This window comes from Lepidochelys kempii, chromosome 7 (assembly GCF_965140265.1).
Source record: "Lepidochelys kempii isolate rLepKem1 chromosome 7, rLepKem1.hap2, whole genome shotgun sequence".
Lineage (NCBI taxonomy): Eukaryota > Metazoa > Chordata > Testudines > Cheloniidae > Lepidochelys > Lepidochelys kempii.
Genome location: NC_133262.1, coordinates 96623394 through 96636994, shown reverse-complemented (window position 1 = coordinate 96636994; position 13601 = coordinate 96623394). Strand labels below are relative to the sequence as shown.

At 41.7% G+C, this 13601-nt stretch overlaps 1 protein-coding gene across 1 annotated transcript in view; it reads left to right on the top strand.

The window, feature by feature from the left end:
- The window catches only part of ADGRA1 (adhesion G protein-coupled receptor A1), a 475442-nt gene that overhangs the window by 210531 nt on the left and 251310 nt on the right, over positions 1 to 13601 (top strand). Inside the window, exons 5-6 of the mRNA XM_073353951.1 lie at positions 993 to 1064; positions 2217 to 2380. Of these exons, the coding sequence (XP_073210052.1) occupies positions 993 to 1064; positions 2217 to 2380 (236 nt within the window). The remainder of the gene's footprint in view (positions 1 to 992; positions 1065 to 2216; positions 2381 to 13601) is intronic.

Sequence of the window (13601 nt, the reverse complement as noted above, 5' to 3'; positions counted from 1 at the left end):
TACTTATTTGCATAGATAGAAAAGAACATTTGTCAGCAATCCAGAAATATGTGCTTTATCTGAAAGGAAACTTTAATCTTAGATGCTACACCAATTTTTATTTAACTGGTATAGCAATGGAGAATATGACTTGACATTTAGGCATTTGCCATTGATGTTAACATGTATTGAGCACAACAATACCATTAGACTATGCAAAAGGAAATTAATATATTTGTAGTCATGAAGTTAAAAACCAATCAGGAATCAATTACCAAAGACAATTAGAGCTATTTAGAACTGAGATGTTCAGACTTGTTCCTTAAAGACAGTAATAAATTTTCAAAGCAAATTCATGGACAAATCCTCTTACAACAGACATTTCTTGACTGACCCCATGACACTGGATCTTTTTGTAGTTTATAGAAAAAGTTTACATTTCCAAGAAGTTTAATATGAAAATATAATGAAATGTAACCTTAGAATATGAAACTAACTTGCTTTATAGTTAGTCTCATTTTACACATAAAACATATTCAGTATGTTCTCTAAACGCTTCTCAATATTAAATTAATCAATTTATTTGGTCTGGATTACCGTGAAGTATCATGTTACATAGATTTAAAAGAGCACAACATAGCTCTAACATAGGTCTAACTGTTTATATCACTGTATCGTAACTTCAAATTTAAACACGGAAAATATTACTGGATCTATAACAGCTATGAATATCTGTTTATTAGAAGATATTGCATCATAGAAATGTGTCTGCTGTGAAAGGAAGATGAAAATCGGTGTGTGATTTGCTTTATACATGTTTATATATAGTCTTTCATCAAAAAAGGATATGTAACCTTAAGAAAGTATATCTTATTTATTCTTCCCATGGAACAAAGCAGCAAAGTTCTAACCTATTTTATTTTTTTAACAGCAGCAAAAATTCTGCCATATACATTAACAACTGGTTTGTATCTTTTATTTGTTATAGTAACTGTATGTTGCTTCTTTTCTAGGAATTTGTCAGGGAATATTTTTTCAAGTCTCATGACTGGACTTTTTTCTGAGCTATTAGCTCTGAAAGCCTTGTAAGTATGGCTTCATTATGTAAAATTCTATTTTGGATATCATACAAATCTATTGTTGTCATATATGTGTACTATATTGTAGCTAAGATATCTTGGTGTTCTCTAGTTTTACATGTCAAAAGCACAGAGGTTTAATAATCAAGGCTGAAACTACATATTAAGTCCTTCTGTTAATACCATAGACTATATAGTGTTTCTTTTTCCCCATTTACCCTAATTTGAGAACTTCTCAGAACCAGTGTGGCAGAACTGCAGTATTAATTTGAATGGGCTTGCTTTTGTCAGTTTCTAATTACTTAAAATGTACTGCCTTTTGCAATAATTTTCCTTTGTTTTTTATGGAAACAGGGAAAAAAGAGGAAAAACAAATTAATACCAAATAATTTTCATTTGAAAATTTCCAATAATTAATTACTGAATGTATTAAATACACACATTAGAGGGTTTTTTAAATGGGTAAATATTGTTTGCATGGTGTTAGAGACTGAGGGTAATCTACACTGCAATAAAAAACCCACAGCACAAGGCTTGGGCTGCAGGGTTAAACATGGCAGTGTAGTCATTCAGGCTCGGGCTGGAGCCTGGGCTCTGAGACCTGCCCCCATTTCCCCCTTTTTCCCAGCAGGGCTTCAGAGCTTAGGCTCCAGTCTATGTCCAAACATCTACACTGAAATTTTTAGCCTTGCAGCCCTAGCCCAGTGAGCCTGAATCAGCTGCCACAAGGCAAGCCATAGCCTAGCCATGCCATGAGTCTTTCATTGCAAGGTAGACATACTCTAAGGGGAACTTTTAATAGACAAAGTAATAGCTTAGGATCATTTTGCTTAGTAGGGTCATACAGGTTTTAGCTTTGAGTGCACACACTGATGCAAAATTAACGAGTGTAGTGGACAAATAGTGTCACTGTAATTACGTGCATATGGAATATGGTGGGCCAAATTCTCATTGAAGTCAAAGGATGGTGCATTGTACCTAAGAGTAGAATTGGGCATAGTATCTTGGAATCCATATGAGTGAGGAAAATGTATATTATTTGTCATGTGATGCCTATCTTTATGTTTAGATGCATCAGTCTAATTTTGTGCTGTATACATTAATTTATTTTGCAAAAGTGCATTTTGGTCCTTCAGTGTTACTTTTTTATTTTCCTAGACATTTCAACACTGATTCGCTCATCTGTGACTGTAATCTAAAATGGGTTTTGCAGTGGGCTAGAAATGCTTCAGTTCGAATAGCAGAAGAAACAGTTTGTGCTTACCCCAGTACTTTACGAGGACTGGCATTTCATACCCTGAAGGAAAACCAGCTGATATGTGGTGAGTTGCACACTAATTTAACATTATAAATTGAAGTGGATTTCCCACGAAAAGGTGTAAACCGATGAATGAATGCCAAACAGAATGTGCTGATGTATAGCCTTCTCATGAGTGGAAGAAAACCAAGGTACGGTGCACAGAAAATAGCACTAACATTGAAAGAGAATGAGGAGTCTGGTGGCACCTTAAAGACAAACAGATTTCTTTGGGCTTAAGCTTTCGTGGGTAAAAAGCCACTTCTTCAGATGCATGAGGTGAAAATTACAGATACAGGCATAAATATATATATTGGCACATGAAGAGAAGGGAGTTACCTTACAAGTGGAGAACCAATGTTGAAGGCCAATTCAGTCAGGGTGGATGTGGTCAACTCCCAATAATTGATGAGGCAGTGTCAATACCAAGAGAGGGAAAATTGCTTTTGAAGAAGTGGATTTTTTACCCGTGAAAGCTTATACCCCAATAAATCTGTTAGTCTTCAAGGTTCTACCGGATTCCTCATTGTTTTTGTGGATACAGACTAACACGGCTACTACCCCTCTGATAATTGAAGGAGAATACAACTTGGAAAAAATACAGCTGTCTTGTTTCATATAAAATGGAATTTGTAAATCACAGAAACATAACTGTCATGTCCCATATATAAAATAATATTTAATTATGGTATAAAATAAACATCAATCCATAGTGGTAGTTCTACATAAAGCAGTGTATTCCTGCAGGGATTAAAACAATATTTTTTTAGGTTGTACACTTAACAGCATGGCATAAATGTGAAACCACATTGCTACATCTCTCACGTTTATGAACCTGTACAGTATTCTTTACCACTGTGCACTGGAGAGTAATAGAATTTTTATATTGAGAAGAGTTCCAGTTAGGCAAAATTCATTATTTGAAAATGTATAAAGGAAATAGCTCTTTGAAAAAGCTTTCCCACCATAACCAAAGTGATGGGGAAAGGAGGAGGTGAGAGAGAAGAATATGAATGAATGAATGAATAAACGATATATCAAGGTGAGCCTCTTATAGTAAGGAAGAGACTAAAACAGGTGACTCAAAGCAACAATGTTATACATTAGTAAGTGCAAAAAAGTATATCAGAAGCTCTCAGATACCACAGTAATGATCTCAATAGAAAATCCTAACAGACAGAAATATCACTTCACAGAGCCTTCAATATTAATATGATCTTTATGAGGAGTTTCTTGAATTACAATAGGTTGCTGGGATGCATGCTAAATATATTCTAAAAACATGATACAAAGACCAGTGTACTAGTTGCATTCTATGTGTACATCTATTCTGTAGCTGAGAGCAGATAGAAACCTGTCCAGGCCCCCTGGGTATGCACTTGGGTGGCTAGTGTGAGCCACTGGTGCTACCTCCATCTACCTTGTTATTTTGAACATGCTAGTGCAAGCAGAGCTGGCATGTGTCTGTCTTCTTGCACAGGGAAGCAAGCTCCCAGCTGCAATGTAGACACACCCTTATACTAAAAACTATAAAAGCAAAGAGTAGGCCGTGCTAATACGAAGGAGGGAGGTAGGGCCCAGCAGTGATCCTAGTACAAATTCTGGTTTTAAAAACAATTTTCAGGTATTTAGAAGTTGGGAGAGATACCAAGGGATGCAAGCGCCTTTCTCTGCAGCAAAACGTGTGATTGTGAGTAGGACTGTTAATTAATTGCAGTTAACTCATGCAGTTAACTTAAAAAAATTAATCACGATTAATCATAGTATTTTTCAATTCACCTCACACAAATACTGTAATGCAATCTCTTTATTGTGTAAGTGCAACTTACAAATATAAGGTTTTTTTGTTATATAACTGCACTCAAAAATAAAGCAATGTAAAACTTCAGAGCCTACAGGTCCACTCAGACCTACTTCTTGTTCAGCCAATTGCTAAGACAAACAAGTTTGTTTACATTTACAGGAGATAATGCTGCCCTCTTCTTATTTATAATGTCAACTGAAAGTGAGAACAGGCATTTGCATGGCACTTTTGTAGCCGGCATTGCAAGGTATTTAGGTGCTCGATATGCTAAACATTTGTATGTCCCTTCTTGCTTTGGCCACCATTCCAGATGACATGCTTCCATGTTGATGATGCTTGTTAAAAAAATAATGCTTTAATTAAATTCGTAACTGAACTCCTTGGGGGAGAATTGTATGTCTACTGCTCTGTGTTTTACCTACCTTCTGCCATATATTTCATATTATGGCAGTCTCAGATGATCACCCAGCACATGTTCATTTTAAGAACACTTTCACTGCAGATTTATCAAAATGCAAAGAAGGTACCAATGTGAGATTTCTAAAGATAGCTACAGCACTCGACCCAAGGTTTAAGAATCTGAAGTACCTTTCAAAATTTGAGAGGAACGAGGTGTGGCGCATGCTTTCAGAAGTCTTAAAAGAGCAGCACTCTGATGTGGAAACTACAGAACCCGAACCACCAGAAAAGAAAATCAACCTTCTAATAGGGGCATCTGACTCAGATAATGAAAATGAACATGCATTGGTCTGCACTGCTTTGGATTATTATCAGGCACAACCCGTCATCAGCATGGACATATGTCAAGGTTCCTCCCCCACTCTGAACTCTAGGGTACAGATGTGGGGACCTGCATGAAAAACCTCCTAAGCTTATCTTTACCAGCTTAGGTCAAAACTTCCCCAAGGTACAAAATATTACCCCCGTTATCCTTAGACTGGCCGCTACCACCACCAAACTAATACTGGTTACTGGGGAAGAGCTGTTTGGACGCGTCCTTCCCCCCAAAATACTTCCCAAAACCTTGCACCCCACTTCCTGGACAAGGTTTGGTAAAAAGCCTCACCAATTTGTCTAGGTGACTACAGACCCAGACCCTTGGATCTTAAGAACAATGAACAATCCTCCCAACACTTGCACCCCCCCTTTCCTGGGAAATGTTGGATAAAAAGCCTCACCAATTTACATAGGTGACCACAAACCCAAACCCTTGGATCTGAGAACAATGAAAAAGCATTCAGTGTTTTACAAGAAGACTTTTAATAAAAAATAGAAGTAAATAGAAATAAAGAAATCCCCCCTGTAAAATCAGGATGGTATATATCTTACAGGGTAATTAGATTCAAAAACATAGAGAACCCCTCTAGGCAAAACCTTAAGTTACAAAAAAGATACACAGACAGAAATAGTTATTCTATTCAGCACAATTCTTTTCTCAGCCATTTAAAGAAATCATAATCTAACACATACCTAGCTAGATTACTTACTAAAAGTTCTAAGACTCCATTCCTGTTCTGTCCCCGGCCAAGACGACTACAGACAGACACAGACCCTTTGTTTCTCTCCCTCCTCCCAGCTTTTGAAAGTATCTTGTCTCCTCATTGGTCATTTTGGTCAGGTGCCAGCGAGGTTACCTTTAGCTTCTTAACCCTTTACAGGTGAGAGGAGCTTTCCCCTGGCCAGGAGGGATTTCAAAGGGGTTTACCCTTCCCTTTATATTTATGACACGCCCCCCAAATCTCAGCTAGGGTGAAACACTGGCTGGGATTTCTTCCTGGAGCTCTAGGAAAACAGAGTTAATAAGACACATGCATCTCTAAATATACTACCAAGTACATAAAGACTAACAATATTTTCCACATCTCAAGGACGATTTTAACCAGTTGATTCTGGGAAACTTTCACGGGAGAGTGCATCAGCCACTTTGTTAGAAGCTCCTGAGATGTGTTGGATGTCGAAATCAAAATCTTGGAGAGCTAAACTCCACCGAAGAAGTTTTTTGTTAGTTTCTTTGACGGTGTGAAGCCACTTTAGTGCAGCATGGTCGGTTTGCAGGTGGAAACGCCGTCCCCAAACATATGGGCGTAGCTTTTCCAGAGCGTAGACAATGGCATAACATTCTTTTTCAGTGACTGACCAGTTGCTTTCCCTCTCAGACAGTTTTTTGCTGAGAAACACTACAGGGTGGAATTCTTGATCAGGTCCTTTCTGCATTAAAACTGCTCCCACACCACGCTCGGATGCATCTGTGGTTACTAGGAACGGTTTGTCAAAGTCTGGGGCCCTTAGTACAGGGTCAGACATGAGTGTCGCTTTAAGCTTGTTAAAGGCCTTCTGACACTTTCCGGTCCACTGAACAGCATTTGGCTGTTTCTTTTTGGTTAGGTCTGTCAGTGGGGCAGCGATTTGGCTGTAGTGCGGTACAAATCGTCTGTAATAACCGGCCAAGCCTAAGAAGGATTGAACCTGTTTCTTTGACTTTGGGACAGGCCACTTTTGGATAGCATCCACTTTGGCCTGTAGGGGGCTGATAGTTCCTTGACCCACCTGGTGTCCAAGGTAAGTCACTCTGTTTAGGCCTATTTGACACTTCTTAGCCTTAACAGTTAGTCCTGCCTCCCTTATGCGCTCAAGGACTTTTTGTAGATGTTCCAGGTGGTCTGCCCAGGAATCCGAAAATATGGCCACGTCGTCAAGGTAGGCGACTGCATATTCTCCTAATCCCGCTAGGAGACCATCTACAAGTCTTTGGAAAGTGGCGGGTGCATTTCGCAGCCCGAAAGGGAGTACATTAAATTCATACAGCCCAAGATGTGTGATGAAGGCTGACCTTTCCTTGGCAGATTCATCTAGCGGTACCTGCCAGTACCCCTTGGTTAAGTCCAAGGTAGAGATGAACTGGGCCCTTCCCAGTTTCTCTAATAGTTCATCTGTGCGTGGCATGGGATAGTTGTCTGGGCGAGTTACAGCATTTAGCTTACGGTAGTCCACGCAAAAACGTATTTCCCCATCTGGTTTGGGAACTAGAACCACTGGAGATGCCCATGCACTTTCAGAGGGGCGGATTACACCCATCTGTAACATATCCTGGATCTCCCGTTCTATAGCAGTTTTAGCTTGAGGAGACACCCGGTAAGGTTGGACCCTAATTGGGTGAGCATTACCTGTGTCAATGGAGTGGTATGCCCGTTCAGTCAGTCCTGGGGTGGCTGAGAACGTTGGCGCGTAGCTAGTGCACAGCTCCTGGATCTGCTGTCGCTGCATACGCCCAAGGGTCATGGAGAGGTTCACCTCTTCCACACCACCAGCACATTTCCCTTCGTAGTAGACACCTTCAGGCCACTCAGCGTCGTCTCCTCCCTGGGCTGTAAACTGACAAACCTTTAATTCTCTGGAATAAAAGGGCTTTAGAGAATTAATATGATACACCTTAGGCTTTCGGTTGGAGGTGGGGAATGCTATGAGATAATTAACAGCTCCCAGGCGCTCCTGGACCACGAATGGCCCTTCCCACGATGCTTCCATTTTATGGGCCTGGAGCGCCTTTAAGACCATGACCTGGTCTCCTACTTTGAAGGAACGCTCTCTGGCATGTTTATCATACCAGGCTTTTTGCTCTTTTTGAGCATCCTGTAAGTTTTCTCTAGCAAGGGCTAAAGAGGTTCGGAGGGTGTTTTGTAGGTTGGTTACAAAGTCCAGAATGTTAGTTCCTGGAGAAGGTGTAAATCCCTCCCATTGCTGCTTCACCAACTGCAATGGCCCCTTAACCTCACGGCCATATACAAGTTCAAATGGGGAAAACCCTAAACTGGGATGTGGTACAGCTCTGTAGGCAAAGAGCAACTGCTGCAATACTAGGTCCCAATCATTGGAGTGCTCATTTACGAATTTACGTATCATGGCCCCCAAAGTTCCATTAAACTTCTCCACCATGCCATTTGTTTGATGATGGTAAGGAGTGGCAACCAAGTGATTTACCCCATGAGCTTCCCAAAGGTTTTTCATAGTTCCTGCCAGGAAATTAGTCCCTGCATCTGTGAGGATGTCGGAGGGCCAACCTACCCTGGCAAAAATGTCTGCTAGTGCCTGGCACACACTTTTAGCCCTGGTGTTGCTTAGAGCTACTGCTTCCGGCCATCGGGTGGCAAAATCCATGAAAGTCAGTATGTACTGCTTTCCTCTGGGTGTCTTTTTCGGAAAAGGACCCAGAATATCCACAGCTACTCGCTGAAATGGAACTTCAATGATGGGGAGTGGCTGGAGAGGAGCTTTGACCTGATCTTGGGGTTTTCCCACTCTTTGGCACACCTCACAAGACTGGACATAGGTAGAAACATCCTTGCCCATTCCCTCCCAGTGGAATGACCCCCCCAAACGGTCTTTGGTCCTGTTCACCCCAGCATGGCCACTAGGGTGATCATGGGCTAAGCTCAAGAGCTTGGCCCGGTATTTAGTTGGAACTACCAACTGTCTCTGAGGATGCCAGTCTTCCTGGTGTCCCCCAGAAAGAGTTTCCTTGTATAAAAGTCCTCTTTCTACAACAAACCTGGATCGATTAGAAGAGCTGAGAGGCGGTGGGTTGCTCCGTGCCGCCGTCCAAGCTCTCTGGAGGCTTTCATCTGCTTCCTGTTCGGTCTGGAACTGTTCCCTTGATGCTGGAGACATCAGTTCCTCATGGGATTGTGGACCTAGGCTTGGTCCCTCTGGAAGCGATATAGGGGATGGAGCTGTTTCTGTTGACTGTGAACCGCTCTCCGCTGGTGCACTATGTTGGGATTCAGGCTCCGGCTGAGCCTCTTGTGTAGGGTTATCGGCTGCTGCCAGTTCAGGTTCGGTGGGGCCCTCTGGTGTTGAGGTTGCAAGTACTGGATTCAGTGCTGACACGGGGTCTGGTGTTGGTTGTTTGGCTGGTTCCGGTTCTGGGACTGGTTCCGTCTGGGTCTCTGGGACTGGATCCACTACTGCTGTTGCAGACATTGGCCTGGGGTCCAGGTCCATCACCTCTGACTGGGTCCTGATAGAAGTTTCCGGAACAGAGCTAGGCCTCACGGCTTGTTTAGCCTGGTTGCGGGTGACCATTCCCACCCTCTTGGCCTGCTTCACATAATTGGTCAAGTCTTCCCCCAACAGCATGGGGATGGGATAATCATCATAGACTGCAAAAGTCCACATTCCTGACCAGCCCTTGTACTGGACAGGCAACTTGGCTGTAGGCAAATTGAAAGAGTTGGACTTGAAGGGTTGAATCGTCACTTGGATCTCTGGGTTGATTAAATTGGGGTCCACTAAGGAAGCATGGATAGCTGACACTTGTGCTCCGGTGTCCCTCCACGCGGTGACCTTCTTCCCACCCACACTCACAGTTTCCCTCCGCTCCAAGGGTATCTGGGAGGTATCTGGGCCTGTGGACCTCTGGTGTGATTCCGGTGCAATGAACTGTAATCTGTTGGGGTTCTTGGGGCAGTTGGCCTTTACATGCCCCAGCTCGTTACACTTAAAACATCGTCCAGCTGACGGGTCACTGGGGCGAGGAGGGTTGCTGGAGAACGGGGTGGTGGGACGATAAGGGGTCTGGAGGGTTCTTTGGGAGGTAGGTGGGGCCTTGGGCGGCCCCCGGTAATAGGGTGTGGTCTGGGGTGGTCCCTTCTGGTCTCCGCTCCAACTGCGACCAGTTTTCTTCTTCTCTGCCACCTCCACCCATCTGGCTCCAATCTCTCCTGCCTCAATTACAGTTTTGGGTTTCCCATCTAGGATGTATCTTTCTATTTCCTCAGGAACACCCTCTAAGAATTGTTCCATTTGCATTAGGAAGGGCAAATTTACTGGAGATTCAACACTTGCTCCTGATATCCAGGCATCCCAATGTTTTACAATGTGGTAGGCATGTCGGGTAAATGACATGTCTGGTTTCCACCTTAGGGCTCTGAACCTCCGACGAGACTGCTCGGGTGTTATCCCCATTCTGACTCTCGCCTTGGATTTAAACAGTTCATACTTGTTCATGTGTTCCTTAGGCATTTCAGCTGCCACCTCAGCTAAGGGTCCACTGAGCTGCGGCCTCAGCTCTACCATGTATTGGTCAGTAGAGATGTTGTACCCAAGGCAGGCCCTTTCGAAGTTTTCTAAGAAGGCCTCAGTATCATCACCTGCCTTGTAGGTGGGGAACTTTCTGGGATGGGAAGTGGTACCTGGAGAAGGATTGCTAGGGTTTGTTGGTATATTCTGCTGGGCCTTTATCCTCTCCATCTCCTCCACATGCTTCCTCTCTTTTTCCTTCTCCTCCTCCTTCAGCCGCATGAGTTCTATCTGTCTTTCATGTTCCCTTTGTTTTTCCTCAGCCTGAAATTTGGCTAATTCCAGCTGTAGTCGAGCTGAGGATTTGGCCATTCTAACCTCTCTGTTTTTAACTAACTTTACACCCGAGGTTTGGAAATAAACAAACAAAACTTGGCTGTAAAATTTTGCTGTGCTGGAATAGAATACCTATTCTCTGATAGTGATTGTCAGCCTACAGAAAAAGACAATTCCCTTGTCTCTGCTCTGGGCCCAAATTAAAGCAAAAAACCTCCAACTACTTGGAAACCTGCTTACCCAGCCCAAAGAAAAAAAAAATTATTTTCAAACCTGTGCTCCTTGTAAAACAAAACAAAAAAATCAAAATCCTAAAAAAAACCCTGCCACTTTTGTCTCCAGGCAAATGGGTAGAGCACACACCCCCTATTTACTTTTAGGAAGAAAAGAAAAAAAAAAAACCTCTGGGTTGGAAGACTGTGAATTTCCCTGCAGGAGTTAAGTACCCTGCCTCCAGGCAAAGAAAACCTGCAATTCACAAGATAATCCCCTTTTGTCTCTGCTTGGCCACAAAGCAGAGAGAAACCAAGCTGCTTTCAGTTTCAAAGCTGCCTTCTGGACTTCCTAAAAATTCCTTTTTAAAATCTGTATTTCTAGTTCAAAAAATCTCAACTGGGTCTCAAAATGATTTCAGGTTAATCCCACCGCTGTGCCACCATGTCAAGGTTCCTCCCCCACTCTGAACTCTAGGGTACAGATGTGGGGACCTGCATGAAAAACCTCCTAAGCTTATCTTTACCAGCTTAGGTCAAAACTTCCCCAAGGTACAAAATATTACCCCCGTTATCCTTAGACTGGCCGCTACCACCACCAAACTAATACTGGTTACTGGGGAAGAGCTGTTTGGACGCGTCCTTCCCCCCAAAATACTTCCCAAAACCTTGCACCCCACTTCCTGGACAAGGTTTGGTAAAAAGCCTCACCAATTTGTCTAGGTGACTACAGACCCAGACCCTTGGATCTTAAGAACAATGAACAATCCTCCCAACACTTGCACCCCCCGTTTCCTGGGAAATGTTGGATAAAAAGCCTCACCAATTTACATAGGTGACCACAAACCCAAACCCTTGGATCTGAGAACAATGAAAAAGCATTCAGTGTTTTACAAGAAGACTTTTAATAAAAAATAGAAGTAAATAGAAATAAAGAAATCCCCCCTGTAAAATCAGGATGGTATATATCTTACAGGGTAATTAGATTCAAAAACATAGAGAACCCCTCTAGGCAAAACCTTAAGTTACAAAAAAGATACACAGACAGAAATAGTTATTCTATTCAGCACAATTCTTTTCTCAGCCATTTAAAGAAATCATAATCTAACACATACCTAGCTAGATTACTTACTAAAAGTTCTAAGACTCCATTCCTGTTCTGTCCCCGGCCAAGACGACTACAGACAGACACAGACCCTTTGTTTCTCTCCCTCCTCCCAGCTTTTGAAAGTATCTTGTCTCCTCATTGGTCATTTTGGTCAGGTGCCAGCGAGGTTACCTTTAGCTTCTTAACCCTTTACAGGTGAGAGGAGCTTTCCCCTGGCCAGGAGGGATTTCAAAGGGGTTTACCCTTCCCTTTATATTTATGACAACATATGTCCCCTGGAATGGTGGTTGAAGCATGAAGGGACATACGAATCTTTAGCGCATCTGACACGTAAATATCTTGCGATGCCAGCTACAACGGTGCCATGAGAACACCTGTTCTCACTTTCAGGTGACATTGTAAACAAGAAGTGGGCAGCATTATCTCCTGCAAATGTAAACAAACTTGTTTATCTTAGCGATTGGCTAAACAAGAAGTAAGACTTAGTGCACTTGCAGGCTGTAAACTTTTACATTGTTTTATTATTGAATGCAGTTTTTTGTACATAATTCTACATTTGTAAGTTCAACTTTCATGATAAAGAGATTGCACTACAGTACTTGTATTAGGTAAATTGAAAAATACTATTTATTTTGTTTTTTTACAATGCAAATACTTGTAATCAAAAACAGATATAAAGTGAGCAATTGTACACTTTGTATTCTGTATTGTAATTGAAATCAATATATTTGAAAATGTAGAAAACATCCAAAAATATTTAAATACATGGTATTCTATTATTGTTTAACAGTGAGATAAATCACGATTATTTTTTTAATCGCACGATTAATTGTGATTAAATTTTTAATCTCTTGATGGCCCTACTTGTGAGATGATCCTTAGGGCTAAAGTCATGAGGATAGAGTCTTAAATAATGGGTAGGTAGAGAGTGCAGATACCCATCGGGATAAAACTCAAGGAGGAACTACCCCATAATTCCACAGCCTACATTATTAAGTACTTCAAAACCTGCAATACCATTCATAGTCAGTCTGCCACTTTATAGCAATCCAGTATAGAGAATGCAGTGTAGGTGGAAAAAATAGTCTCCTGGCTATTGAGACTTCTCTGGCTTCTCCAGAACTTTCAAAGAATGCTTTGAACTGGTATTTTTAGGCTCTTAACTAACGTGAACTTCCCAGAGAGTCCAGTGAATGTTATAAAGGAAGTGAAACAATGATTTCTCAGAAAGTCATACTCGGATAACACTCCTTATAACACCACTGATATACTTGTAGTATTAATAAAATGCTGTTTATTATGTCCATAGAACACTTGTTTACCATGTCTGCCCAGAACTTGATGCTGTTTTAATATCCTCTGAGAGCTTCACAATGATTATAGTAATTCTTGAACGGTTCACAATCTTTATAATGTCTTCCAGGTACTTCATGGTTCTGTGCAGCCCATGGTGCTCACAACACTGAGAAATTTAATTTTCAATCATTTAATTTGTACTTGGGTTTAATAAAAAGCCTCTGAAGCACTTTGTAGAGTGATTTTTTTTTTTTTACTTTTGAAGTAAAGGAAAATACTGTCTTTAGTGGTTCTTCCTGAGAAGAGCCTTCCAATGGATCAGATGGAAAACTCTATCTAGTTGTGTAGTCTGTCCACTGAAAACAATTAGAAATCTGCCTTGTTGGAGGGAGGGCAGAGAGGAGAAATGTCAGAAAGTACAAAATAGCAGCAGGTTGCAACTAAACTGGCAAAACTGCCACCAAAATAGAAGATC